We start from the raw sequence: 14854 nt of genomic DNA, 5'->3' as shown, positions 1-14854 counted from the left end.
GTAGTCAGGAGCAATAGCTCTTGAAACTGTCCTGTGCAGACCCTGGATTCGGGACTGGAACAAAGACAATGCAAAATGAAAATTCAGCAGATTTAGTAACTCAGATCTCACAAATTTCTGCTGAGCATGCATGAACTATGGCTTTCCAGAGCTTACAATGTGGCCGAATCTGGACTGGATTATGACAGAAGCAGAAGGCATAGCCCTCATTTAAATCAGGAACGGTTAATCTTTTCAAAAACAGTTTAAGGAACACTACTAACATATACAAAAACAGTGCCAGTTTCTCATCCTCATGAATTACTGGATCTTATCAGAAATTTCTGAATCACTGTGAGAGAATTTTCCCATAAAGAAACCAATTATGCCTGAAGCAGACACACAGCATGGAAAATTTCCACTTGAACGGTTACAATTTGGCCAAACTACAAGCAACTGCAACTGGCTCTTAACATGGAAAGCATTATTTAACCCTAAATAGGGACACTGCTAACAGGTCTGCCCATAAACAGCAACAAAGATGACCTAAATGTCTTCCATATGTAACACAATAGGAAAACATTTGTCTTTGGGTATACTTAAAAAGTAGCACGTGTATTTTTATCTCAACATACTGCAAAGTAATTCTAAAAGAAATCAGAAAAGCAGTGGCAATTAAACTCTGTAATTGTTTTACATTTTAAGCACACTAGAGATTCATAAATCTCATCTTAAAAGCAATGGGCAGTTTTATCAGAACCTTGGACAGCACTGCAGGGACTCAACAAATTTGGCATTTTACCTCAGCAGCTCGGGGCACTCACACCCCCGTACTACAGACAATCTGCACACCGAGTACAGAGCAGACTTTCCCCTCCTGCCCCTCAGCTGTTGCTGCAACCTTCAAATACAAAAATGATGCATATCACATAAAGAAATCTTAGGGATTTTAAGAAGGAAGTGAAAGTGGAAACATAAAGCCTTTACCTTAGGCTTATTCTGCATTACTTGGCATTTTAAGGTAGTCTTCCCCCCCCCCCCCAACATTTAATATGAAGAAGTCAACAAAGTAGTGTAAGAAGACAAAATTCTAAGTCCACACAAAACTATGATATAGATAAAGTGGGGTATAAGTGAAGGTTTTAAACAGTTTTAGGTGAAGCAGAAAAATAGCATTTTTATTTCTTTTTTCAGAAAAAAGGGGAGTATTGGAGAACTTTCAATAGTCACTCATATAACCCCCAAAATATTAAATTGAGTGCTAAATAAAGATTGACCCTGGCATTAACTACCCAAGATTTTATATTTTTTGCTGGTTGTATTTAAGAAGTATGTGTTTTAAAAGCACTTTAGGCAAAACAAACTCAAATTACTTAGGAAAAGCAGGAACAATTCAGAACTTTGAAAACATTTAAACTTACTTCTCACAATCTGTAACAAAGCTTTTAAAAATTATCTATTTGCTGAAAATACAACTCCCTATTTGTTTTCAATAAAAAAAAACTTTAAAAAATCTGATCACTATTGTTTGTAAGCACTTGAAAGCAATAAGATGGTCACAAGACTTAATCTGACTGTTCTGCCTTTTTACAAACTCAAAAAAGCTTGCTTTTTATGACTGATTGCTGTGCTGTATTAATCCCCTGGCATATAAAACAAGCCTATTGGAGACTGAGACTCCACTGGGGGAGGACAGGGAAGCTGTTGTGTTCTGAGAATTAATCCACCTAGGAAAAATCAAAAGGCAGCTACTCACAATACAGTAATCAGCATGTTCTCCACTGTGAAAGCCCTGCATTTCCCATTTAGGAAATACAACTGTTTATCTATTATGTACTGAAACACACACGCAAAAAAAACCTTTTATTTATTCGTGTTTGTTTTTATTTCACTTATTATTTGTGCGTTTGTGTGTATTCTGTTGGTGGGTACATAACCATCACGGGAAAAAAAGCTCATCTATTCCAAACTGGTTAAAAAGAAAAAGGGACACCCACTGCTTTTTCCACAACCCAAGTTCTTTCTGGGTTTGCTTTGTGAACAGGATTTTAACTCTTTATTACCCTAAATAAAACAAAATTCTTTGCATTTTTCCTTAGACAAAAACTTTGTTAAATCATTAGTTTTCTGAATAGTTTTGCTAAACTAAAGCACATTTGAAGTTTTAGAATTACTCAATAGAAAGTTCCTTCACTATATTTCTAGGTTCTATTTCTAGGCTTTGATCATCCTTTATTAATAAAAACTTTTTTTTTTTTTTTTTTTTTTTTTTTTTTTTTGAGGGCTGAATGATGTAGCCTTCCAAACAGAAAGCAGGATAAAGAGGGATATCTTTTTTTTTTTCTTTTTGACCAAAATTCTTCTTCTTGTCTTTTAGTAGCTAGAAATATGAATTTTCAGTTCACTCTTTTGGTAAAGATTAAAAACCAAAGAAAATCAGCTCTAAACCTTATGTGACACAGTAACTCATCTGCTAAATAAATTCTAGCCTACATGCAAGAATTAAGGCTTAGGGAAATCATTTAGAAACCACAGTCTGAAAGAGCATATGCTCAAAGAGAATCAAAATATGTATATCCTTCTCCATTCAGATAGCAGGTGCTTACCTCTATAACCAATGACTTCATAAAGTGGCACTTAAACACAACGATTTTTAATATCCTCTAAAATGTTCCTGTCAAATCATTAAAAAAAAAACATTTTGCACATTCTCTTTTTATTCTTCTTTAAAACAAAGAATACTTTTCTCCCCATCTCTACTTTTCTCCCTATCTCTTTTAAAACTAAGAAATTACTAGAAAAAACAAAAGGAATAACTTGTTTTTGTCCACACTGCCATAATCTCTTTATAGCGATACTTGCTTTACTTAATAAAAAGCTAAGAACGTAAGTTCTTTTTATTTATATTTATTTATATATATATTTATTTATAAAACGTCAGTTTTATATCATCACCTTTAAAACCCAAAGGTGAATAAAATCCCAGTACGTCAACTCAATAGTCCCATCTGGTCATCATGGTAGACAAAGAAGCCTTATGGTTAAACTGAAAGACCAAATTGTCTGGCTATGTCCCAAAACAATTTTAAACATTACTACACATTTCTCAGGGCTTTTCCATTTCTAAGAGAAAAAAGTAGTTTGAGAAACACAAGCTTTGGCACACGGCTGAGTGGTGTTACAAGTAGTTTTTGAATATAAACTTCTATTTCCAATTAAAATGGAATTAAATGGCAACACCGTGAATAACTTTACTGGGATTCATCTGTCAGAACCGAAGAGAACTGAATGAAAACAATGATACACAAGAGCTAATAATATTAACATTGAGCTGTAATTTTTGTTCTCTTTCAGGCATGGAGGATTACATTTCTCAACTAGTAAGGCAACAGTATGGCATGCATAGAGTTAACCATGAACTCTTTTTTTCCCCTCTCTTCTCCCACCCGTCTCATTCATGCCACATTCCACAGTGGCAGGGTCCAACAACAATATAGGAGGGTCCCCAAAATGAAGAGGCAGGGCCTTCCATTCTTCTGCCTCTCTTGAATTAATTAACTGGAAATGAGTTTTGTCAATGTTTTGGAAAGGCAGAGGGGTGAAAAGAAACTGCTAGAATTAATCACAGTGAGAAACTACCTCTTCAGCAGTCTGCCAGAGTTCAGAAAACCCATGAGAAGTGCAAAATAAAAGGAAAGTGGGCTGACTTACCATCCAAAGGAACAAATAAAATTCAAACAAACACCCAAGTCTCCAAAACAGAGACATGCCCCAGTGCAAAGGAATGTAGCATCTGTTGCCACAACAGCTTCAGCTTTGTTTTTAATATACTTGTCATGAAGACTGAAAGGTAACAAGATAGTGAAGATAATTTACTAATAATTTAAATACACAGAAGCCACGTTGTGTGTTTAATTCAGTAAATATTTATGTACATCCAATGTTTTGCTGTTCTTTATATAAGAACATATATTTGAGCATGATTGAAAACTAACAACCTTCATTGTTTAGCCCTGACACAGCACAGATCTTTAAAATGAAGAAGATAGACTGCAAAGCAGTTATATCCCTTTGATGTGTTTTTAATGATAATTATCTTCAGGTTCAGCAGTGGAAACTGGCAATAGTACTATGCTAAATGTATGGTATTTTTCAACTAATGAAACAAGAAAACAACGAAGTTTCACCCACCTGCAAAGGCTTTCTTTTTTCTTTCTTTAAATTTATTTATTAGTTAATTTATCCAGGTAGCTAGAAAACTTATAGGTGCCCATTTGTTTGTAACAGCGAGAGAGAACTATTATTTGGCCATTTTTCCAAGAAAAACATAGTATTCCCAGTAGACTGGAACTAAAATTGAAGAAGATTTGATTGCCTTACAAAGGAAAATATATTAAAAGAGAAATGCTCTTTTAACGATTTGACTGTTCCTATTTGGTTGTTCATGAAGGATTTTTTCTAACAGATCTCAGAATTAACTTGTTATCTCGTTTTTCTATCTTTAAACCCATACTCTCTAGGACAGAATTGTCTGCCAGCCCTTGTTCTTCCATCTGTGCAATAAGCTGTTGGTTTCTCTCATTTTGTTCAATGAGGTTTCGGATAGCGTATACTGCCCACTGGTTCACAACTGTTGCACAAAGTTAAGGATTTTTTTGGAAGATGTAACAATGCTTAGTTTAATTTGTTCATAAGTCCCCCCCATCCCCTTCACCCACTAAAAAAACCCAAAAAAACAAAAAAACAACCCCTTCTCTCAAAACCAGAAAAAGTCAAAAATCAAAGGTTTAGAAAAGAAAGACATTTACAGGTTATGATTCCAAGCCTGCAAATACTTGCATATGAGGTTTAATTCAGGTATGTCTATTAACTTCAGGCAAGCTTACTAGGTTTTATCTGGAATGAAAAAGCCAAATGAACTGCAGGAATTAAAAGCACATATTACTTTAAACCAAAATTACAAGTAACTGAAATGTTCCAATGATCCTTCTAGTAAGGTTAAGAAGAAAAAAGAAAAAAGAAAGAAAGAAAAGAGTCAATGACAGCATTTGCTATCCTAATATTTCAACACTGCACATTCAAGAACAGGCAAACAAAATGAGCTGTAAATCAGATACAAGCAAAGATGATGACCCATTATTTTCACTGTAAAAGCTGAAGTGCAGAAAAAGAGAAAGATATCTTAACCACATTAACAACGGTGAGTAGCATAAAAAATGTGGAAAATACTTTAAAATATCTAGTTTTTAATGCTATCTAATTCAGTTCCTTGTGCCTGGGTGCTTTACTAACTCATCAACAGAACAGACACTAAGATCACCAGCAAGTAGCTCCTGCTCACATTCAAATGGGCACAAGCCACAACTTATTCACCTTCTAAGGTGGTCCCTTGAGGCCAGGATTGAGGCACATGTCAGGGCCACAGACAAAAGATTTAAATTCTCAGGATTATCAGTCAGGCATCTTCCAAGTGAACTACAGTGCTCATTTATGAAGTGTCAGAGATGTTAGCCCCAATTTTGCAGCTGAAAAGCTATGTTTTGATATAATCTTTCCCAAGTTACCCATATGGGAGGCAAGCCATTCTGAATCATACAAAAGTGGTTTGCCTGCAGGGCACCAATTATTTACTACATGTAGGTTCACATCCAGTAGAAGAATATGCATAATTTACTCATCTACTTGACATCTTTTGGGTTGGACACTGTCTTAAGTAGAGAGTAGACAGTGCTCTATGGGCATTTGTGTGTGTGTGTGTGGGGGGGGGGATTGGAGGGGAAAATTCAACTGGGGAAGGTGGGAACTTCAGCCGAAAGAATACAGTAAAGGAACTAGACTTTCAATGGTCTTACAAAATCCACCATGATCTCATTTGGAAAATCTAGAACCACTGCACGAGGTGTACCTCACACACATTCTTATAGTGATCTTTACTATTTTCCCTGTACACCTTGCATTGACTGCTATGCCTACCTTGCTCCTTTCCCTATCACTTTCTCCCTGTGCTCCTCCCTCCTCCCTTAGGTTTATACTCTTTTCAGCACAGGCAGAGTCTCTCCCTATAGGGTGACTGATACACCAGGCATCATGAAAAAAGAGCCTATAGCAAGAGTAGCAATCTTAAGAGGGGGGAATGGCAAACAGAATACAAAGGGCAGAAAAATAACAGTTTATGAGCAATACCTAACCACAGCACTACTTTGATGCCAAAAGAAGACACAGAGGGATTGAAACAAAAAGTGCACAAGGAATCCTCAACACAGAGGACAAGTTTCAAATGAAGAGTAGCTTGGACAAACATCACAGGAAACGTGCATGCTAGGGAACAGTCCTGCACTGACATGCACCAGTGAAACAGCCTCCTGCCTTTTTCGAGTTGTTCATACTTATTTTCAGATTCAAGCAGCCCAGAACTAGAAACCAAAAATGGCAAAGCAATACCAACTATAGAGTCTTTTCTTCCTGACAGAGTTCTTTGGATTTCATCAGGAAACATGCTGCACACCTCCTTCATTTCAAAATTTCCAGCAAAAGGCTGGATTCAGGTGAGGTAACGACAGAGGAGACAAATTAAGAAAAAAATAAAAAAATCATGCATCACATCAAAGCCTTAATAGGGTAACACGATCAAAAATACCAATGCATTCTCTTTGGTCAGTGCCCCACTACTACGATTAAATGATTAGACTAGTGCCAAAATACTTACGTAAGACACACGAGTGGAATATTTCCACTAGGGATTACATATTTGAGCATACGAAAAACAACAAAATATCAAAGAAATCAAAAAAATACATAAGCACAATCTCACTCAATAACTGCAATGGTGAGAACGAACACCAGAATGGTAAAGCGTGCAACCTAATGAACACAGACGAACAGATGAACAAAGGTTAACACGTAGCAGATCTTTCCTAGGACTCTTTCCTCATAAGACATTTAGCAAATGTCAGAAAGTAACATGAAGTTCCCCCGGGGAATTGCGAAAAACATAGGATCACCTTCCCTGGCTCTGCTCTTTGACGAAGAAGCAGACTTTTCTGGCCAAGTTCCTAAAATACAGCTCTGAATTTTACTTGCATAGAAGACTACCTACTTAAAAAAGGTTCAACATTCTACAAGTAACAGTTTTTACTCACACAAAGTACCACACACAAGAAAAAATACTCAGTAAAAATTTTTTGCATTAGTCTTGGGAATAGTCACCTTACCATCTTTGTATCCCTCAGCACAAAAACACTGCTAAAACCCACAGCAAATGATGCTTTCCTATTATCATATCCATTCATGCTTACATAATATCTAAGACATCTCCATTATCTTATGAACTCTATCATCATTATAGCATTTATCATTATTGACCACTGTAGCTGAAGCTGCAAAATGGTTTCAATAACGTTTTCATTCATTCAAAAACTCTTTTCTGTATGTAGGTTCTTCATTGTAAATTCAGTCATGAATATGTATGATCTTCCTTGTTCGCATGCTGTGTGAGGCTAAGACCTTTGGATGGCTGTGTGCAGACCTAGACAGACTTAAGTGTCAGCAGAGATTAAAGCTAGTCCCCAGCTAATATTCACATTACCCTCTTGCTCCTCTCCAAAGATAGAGGCACAGAGAGAAAATTAAACATATTCTAGAGTCTCTAATCCTACCAACACTTTAAGCACTTTATTGTATACTCAGCTTTAGAAAGACAGCTTCTAAAGTTTCCATAGTCACTACAAATAAGAGCATGAGCCTGTTTGTTGTGAAGCTACATAAAAGAAAAGAAATGCAGCAAGCATGGTAGATCTGATTGAGTAAATTTGTCTTACTTTTCTAAGATGACATACTGCAGTGTCACATTTATTAATATTATATACAAGCAAGTGAAAATTAAAATATCTCTTTCACAGTAGAGAGGGCATAAATAGAAACTGAAATTTTAATTTCCTTTTGCAGGATCTTCATTAACGGGTACATGTGTTTACGTAATGAAAGCAAACATTTGTACATGTTTATAGTGTATCTTTTCCATAATCATTTGGTACACAGAACACTACTGTATGTTATTTTGACTTGTACAAGTAACATCAAAACTGAATCAATTTGTTCTACGTTCCATGCTTCTGTAACAAATCTTCATAAAGGAGTTTACAATATAACATCCAACCTCTTTGGCGTCAAAATTTCAACCGGCAGGGAGTGGGAAGAGATGGATAAAGGAATAGAGAGGGAGAACATTAACTGGCAGTCTGCCGTAAAGGATGAAACATTTCACTCTCTGGAATCAACATAACAAAGTATTAAATTCTATGCCCCCTGAGTCCTGAGAAAATTTATCCACTAATGGAAAAGGAACATTTCACGTTTCTGTTGTTTTATTTCTCTCAAATTCTGCCAGAACATGTTGTCAGAATCAAGGCTAGCAATAGTGTTTTGTGTGACTGATTTAGAAGTTGAATGATTGATACAGAAGTTTAGTACGGTATAAAAATACAAACACATACTGTCAGGAGTCACTGCACAATATTCCTACTGTGATGCATGACTGCAGAGTAGGACCTATAAACCATTTCCCAAGGAAAGTATTCCATCCTTTTGTTCTCATATCACAGGGTCCATTTTGGGCCAAATCTTGCTGGAAAGTCCCTTTCAGGCACCAGAACCTCTATGAATTGTTCTATAAGGCAAATTGAAAACTATCAATGAAAAATAGTAGGCATAATAGTTATGACCATTACTGAGGTTTGACTCTGATCAGGCAGATATACAACAATGCACAAGTAATGTTGAAAGCATGTTGGCTTGAAAAAGGCAAGTGGTAAGTGTTTAAAGGTTATATATTAACTGCTGTAGGATATTGAAGAAAAGTGGTAAGAAGACTGAAATATGTATGTAGTTTTTATTAAGTCCTTTTTGTATTAATTCTGAGGAATTTCTAAATATAATACCCTTGGTGGATAATTTGTTTCATTACATACCTTGCACACATTTATTTTTTTAGATAGTTTCCTGCACTTCAGTTGACTATCTGTAATTAAGTAATTACTTACAAAACTCTCTTCCTTCAGTTCTATTTTGCCCAATGAGTAAGAGGGATATCACTTCTCTAGTTCCATTACAGCAGACTTTTGATTATTTAAACATTAATTTTAATCAATTATAGAAAGACATACAAACATCAAGAAAGATAAAAAACATTTTGGCATCTTAATTAAATGGGCTGTTTATGTAACAGCTAGAGTAGTTCAACTTCTACAAGAGCTTGTCTGGAACACATCTACAGGGCTAGAAACCAAAAAATAATTAAAATACAGTTCTTGCTAATTATATTTCTTTCCACTCTTCAACACACAATCCAACTCTCACTAAGTGATCTACAGGCAAGAATGAAATACTAAATGTAACATTAAAAGAATCACTTCCACTTACAGACTTGACTGGACCACACTGAAAAGAAATAAATGCTTTTCCCTTCAAGTCTTTCAGTCCTTTTAAGTACTTGCGTATCACAGCAACTTGAAGATAATTCTTCTTACCACTAAAAGAAGTCTCTAGACAGCTACTGGCACTCTTAGCCACAGTTTGGATCAATGGGCTGTGACTGACCACACGTAGTAGACATTCAGCATTCTGGTCCCTCACTGTCAGCCAAATTGCTTACAAAGAGCTGCAAGTTACCCACTTCTTCCTACCGGGGATTAGTAGTTTTATGAAGTCCTAGAAGCTATGTAAGATTATAGCAATTCCTTCCAACTCCTCCTACATTTGTATGTAATTTTCACATCTGTTTAAGACCTTACCAAGAAAGTAAACGTAGAGGCCACAAAGAACTAAGGAGATCATCTTAACTTTTATTTACTTATTTTAAAGAAGCTCATTCCTATTTTTAGGATGAACGATTTGGATTTGTTTATTCCTGACATTAAATTGTCAGCATCAGAAAACACAAGGAATCCAACCTATTCAGACTTAAAATATTATGTCTAGAGTTTGCAGTAAAAAGGCCTAAAATATTTTGGTTGCTTGTACTTTTATTTAGCACATTGCACAGCAGACATTACCATCAATGACTGCAGTCGCCCCCTTCTGGGTTTAAAAGTTAGAAACAGACAGTGCCCTATCAGTCAGAAATGGGAAGGTCCTTCTGTCCCTTGCTTGACCTGATTGCTGCAGAACAGATTTAGCACAACTCACTTAATCTTGAAACCTACAAGTTGGAAAAGCTCCACTGGATTCTGGAGGTGCAATCTATTCCCGATCGCGGCCTCTATGGATACCATTTATAAAGCTGTGTAACAGAAAGGAGAGGTTCATTTCTACCACAGGTAACTCTCACCCTCTCTAAGAGATCAGCAGGCCATCCACCTCCAAACAAGCTTCAAGCTCCACCACTATGTGGCAGCAAAACTTCACTAGAAATACACGATTAGGTGCCTGCAGCAAGCAAACAGCCCTTTAGGGCTCTAGGACAGAAGGATTAGGGTGGGCTGCTGGTGCTTATTCCAAGCATTCCATGCACCAATCTGCCTCCACAAATTATTTTATTAAGAACAATAACAACAAAAAAATCTCAAAAAATCTGAACTAGGGTTTACAGCTAAGATTACACTCAGCAGAATAGGCCTGTTTTGACAGAACAAGGTTTCAAGGGATATTATTTCAGAATAGGCAAATAGGGAACACTGTTCTGTTTGAAGTAATCAGAAATCAATTCTATACTAGGCAACATTCTCAGTAATTCACAGCCTACAGAAATAAAAAAAACCCACCATCCATAGCAGAAAACAATTGTACACTTAATGGTCCTAATATTCCATCTCATGTATAATTTTCAGTGAACGTTCTTCCACTTAAATATGTGTCACCAACAAATATACTTTAAGATCAGAATGGACAACTGCATCGTTTTTGGCCAACACTTCTGCACATCATACAGACCACTTAAGTTCATCAGCGACCTTTGAATCAAGTCTGTCAACTCTGTTTCATGCACAGGACATTTTTCTTTTTCTGAAAGACATCCAACCTTGACTGGAAGATTTCACTGTGTCCTTGTGTAACCTGTAGCACTGCATTACAGCCTGTCACTTACTTCTAGTTTAAATTAGTTTAGCATTTTTTTCCAACCAATGACTCTTATTATAGATAGATTAAAAAAAGAAATTTCACAGACCATAGTCAAGGCACTTACTAAGTATCTTTCGCATGAACAAAACAGTGAAACTGAGGCAGGTACACCAAACTTGCATAATTCTTGTACCTCTTCCCTTCATTTGAACTTCTAAGCATGCCTTTGGAAGTACAGACACAAAAATTTCATATCACAGTCCACCAAAATTTGCTATTATTGCAGACTACAGATACAATACCCAGTTGCCTGCTCCTTCTGGCTGCTCCCCAATTGTTCAGAAACCTCTCCCTCCCCCCCCAAACCTCACAACATTCAGTTGTCCTCTCATTCCCAGCTACATTCCTGTAAGTAGAGCCCAGGCTCTTCAGATCATTCAAAAGCACTTTTTCAGCACTGCTCCATTCTGACATCCAGACCCAAATCATAGGTCCATTTTAGTTCCAAAGCTTGATTGTATTTTAACTACATACAGCTCACTTCAGTGATCTCCAGCCACATGATCCCCAATGTTCATTAAAGTTCTATTTATTACTCCATCAATTTCGGTTACTGAGACATTTTTACCTAGAGCAATTTTGGGTTTTTTTTTCCAAATCACTAGTTTTCCTGGGTTTAACAGATCACACAAGGCATCACTGAGCACAATTACATATCCAGGCTGCTATTAGTTTTTAATGTCTGCCAGCTAAACAACATTTAATCCACATTCTATGTGCCTCCTTTCATGCTGCATGGGATTCAAAAGCAGTCAGTGCCAACATACCTTTGCATACTGAAAAATTAAACATGATACTTCTGTCCAGTTCAGTACTCCAGAGCTACTCAAGCCATACTACTGGTTTAGCTTTGTCAGGCTATTTTTACAATAATGTCCATTATGCCAAAGCTTACAAAACTGAAAAAAAATTAAGCCATAACCTCTAGTTTGTTTTACTTTTTCCTATACTCAAACTTGTAACACTAGCTTAAAACCATGAATATGACACATTCATTTTTGCTGCTTAGGCTGCCAACTTTTTTAAAATTATGACTTACATTTTTAATAGAAACCTATAATTTGTGAGTAACTATAAATCCACTGGTTTCAAAAGAAAAAGAATCACACTCTTGATCAATCTCAAGCTAATTCGCTACAGCTACAATATTCTGTTCTTACAGACTCTTCTATTACACTAATCTCATTTTAGTAAGTTGACAATAAATCTATGCTAGTTATATAACAAGTATCAAAGACTCAGCAGGTTAAGTTAAAAAAAGGTCAACTGCTGTCACCTACATTATTAAAAATGTCTCAACTTACCTTCTTTTCTCAGATAGAGAAAAAAATGTAAAATTCTATTTAGTTGAAACATTTGTATCAAATTACTATTAAAACTTATCACCAACATCAGGAAGTGAAGCACTAAAACATAGTAGGATGGTAACTATGTTCAAACTGATTAAATATCAGGCAGACTGCCATCATGTTAAATTTCACTGGACACATTAAGAAAAAAATTTCCAGATACCTAAAAACAGAAATATATTTAGGTGCATTTATATCTATACATATAGAAATAAACAGCTTTTCTAAATCCCCTCTGAAAATGGCAATATTAGAAGTCAAACAAAACTTTTAAAAATTCAACATCTGAAGGATCAATCTAGTTTATACTTGAAATGTGGTCAAATTAATTATAATTTATCAGAAATCTAAGCTAGATGACAAATTAAGTTAGCTGATATTTTGAACAGAAGCTATTAATAATCCTCAGAAAATTTCTTCTACAAAATACTATGTATATATGACCCTATTTCAGCAAAGTATCTCTATGCCAGTTTATCTTTCAGCATTGTGGTCAAGAATTTTATTCATGCGGAGTCTCTGAAAAACATACGTGGTATAATTCCCGCTTCCGCTACATTTAGTACTTTCAAATATCACTTTATGACAAACAATCAAAACAATGAAGGTAAATGAAACTCTAGATCTAGTCTCATAGACACCAGATAATGTCCCTCAGTGTATGTCCAACAATAACAAGTTAAACAAATGTGTGTTTTGAAATATACAACTAAAAATATAAGCAACTACTTCCCCCCTCCTGCCATGTTTTGCAAAATAACCATTAGTTACAATTATGTCTGCTAGAATTTCAGGGAAATGTTTGCACCTCCTTGAGGAACTCTCAGATGATTAACAGACAAGAACAAATTAATATGGTCAGTGGAATGGACCACAAGTATACCCTTAGTGAGGTACAAAGGGAAGGTCAGGTTTTGGAAAACATTCAGGAAAAAGAAAATGTAAGATCTAGACAAAAATCTGGAGGAAAGAGAAAATGATCTACTGATCAGGAAGGAGCTACGTAGAAACAAGGTCACAACAGTGACCAAAAATGGGATAGCAGGAAAATTTTTGAATAAAGATATGATACAAAGCACTAGTCTTACTCTTAGGAAGCATGCAAGAAACTATGTCAAGAAGACTGACTGAAATATGATAAAGTGGTTGCAGAAGACATCCCATTCTCAACAATATTTTTGAACCACTCCTAGCTTTATTAACAAAAAAACCAAACCAAACCAAACCAAAACAAAAACAAAAAAACAAACCCTTCAAAACCTTTAGGTCTCAATCTCAAATCTGTAGTACTTTCTCTCAGCCCAGAGGGGAATTTTTCAAAAGAAAGTCTACAGAAAAATCAAGCAAGCTGTTTGAGTTATAAAAGCAGTGAAATATTATATTTTCTCTGTTTCTTTTTTTGGTGTGCCTAGTAAATGAAGATCCACTTTCAAAAATTCAAGCCTGTCATGGATGTAAAATCTACCAACAGGCTTAGGGCAGAGGACAAACATAACAATATTTGATTCAGAAACAGAGTTATTAACTTCAGTTCCTTACTTTTTACATGCATGAGTTAGTGCCTACAGAGATTAATCTTCTCAAAGAATGAAAATATTATAATGTAACACCTGAAAGAGCTTTCTTGCGTTTGCATACCTTTGTTACAATCTCCATCTCTGTCCAAATGGGACCCTGTATATCACATGCCTTCATTAGTGATGACAGTTGACACTTGCAGGAACTGGGTACGAGTGATACTGAAGAACAGACTTCCAATTTAAGTCTCTCTAGATCTGTTTTAGTATTTTGCATACTTTCAAGAAAATTAACACTTTTTTTGTCTAGTAAGCTTTCAATTTAACTATTTTTCTAATCCTGCAGGTGCACTGAGTAAGTGCATCCTGAAATTAAGGAATCGGTAACCTGAAATATGCCCCTTGGGATTACTGCTTTGTTCAATATCCAAACACAAAAATGGTCTGTGCTCAGTTATGGCATAAAAATCTCTAAAAATAATTCTATGAATTTATACATTTCCACCAGAGTGTATGTTAGCCAAGGATCCTACTGTGTTCAGGAATTATGAGCTAGTTAAAATTTCATAGTGGAGCATCAATTTGATTTACTGGAAAAGTACACTAAAGTATGCAGTCATACTGATTAAGTCATACTACATATGAACTGCAGCTGGAAATTAAATGCCAGAACTCTAACTCCCAATTTTCTTCTCCAATCACCACGCTGTGGGGTGGGGAAAAGAGGGGAATGGGGAGAGGGAGGGAGAGAGAACTTAAATTTCCCAAAGAATCTCTTTCAGTACTGCAAAGTGCACTTCTCCTGTGGTCTTGGTCTTTTTCATAAGAAAGAGGACCACACTTGACATTGAGATTGTCAGGTAACAGCATGGGTTACCGATAGAGCCAGTAGAT

At 35.9% G+C, this 14854-nt stretch overlaps 1 protein-coding gene across 1 annotated transcript in view; it reads right to left on the bottom strand.

The window, feature by feature from the left end:
* Nucleotides 1-2267: 2267 nt before the first annotated feature.
* Nucleotides 2268-14854, bottom strand: part of ATXN10 (ataxin 10) — a 108965-nt gene continuing 96378 nt past the window's right edge. Inside the window, exon 11 of the mRNA XM_062570825.1 lies at nucleotides 2268-4609. Within this exon, the coding sequence (XP_062426809.1) occupies nucleotides 4422-4609 (188 nt within the window). The 3' untranslated portion in view covers nucleotides 2268-4421. The remainder of the gene's footprint in view (nucleotides 4610-14854) is intronic.

The sequence above is a fragment of the Rhea pennata genome, chromosome 1, assembly GCF_028389875.1.
Source record: "Rhea pennata isolate bPtePen1 chromosome 1, bPtePen1.pri, whole genome shotgun sequence".
NCBI lineage: Eukaryota > Metazoa > Chordata > Aves > Rheiformes > Rheidae > Rhea > Rhea pennata.
Note: the sequence above shows the minus strand (reverse complement) of the source record. Positions and strands in the feature narration are given on the sequence as shown.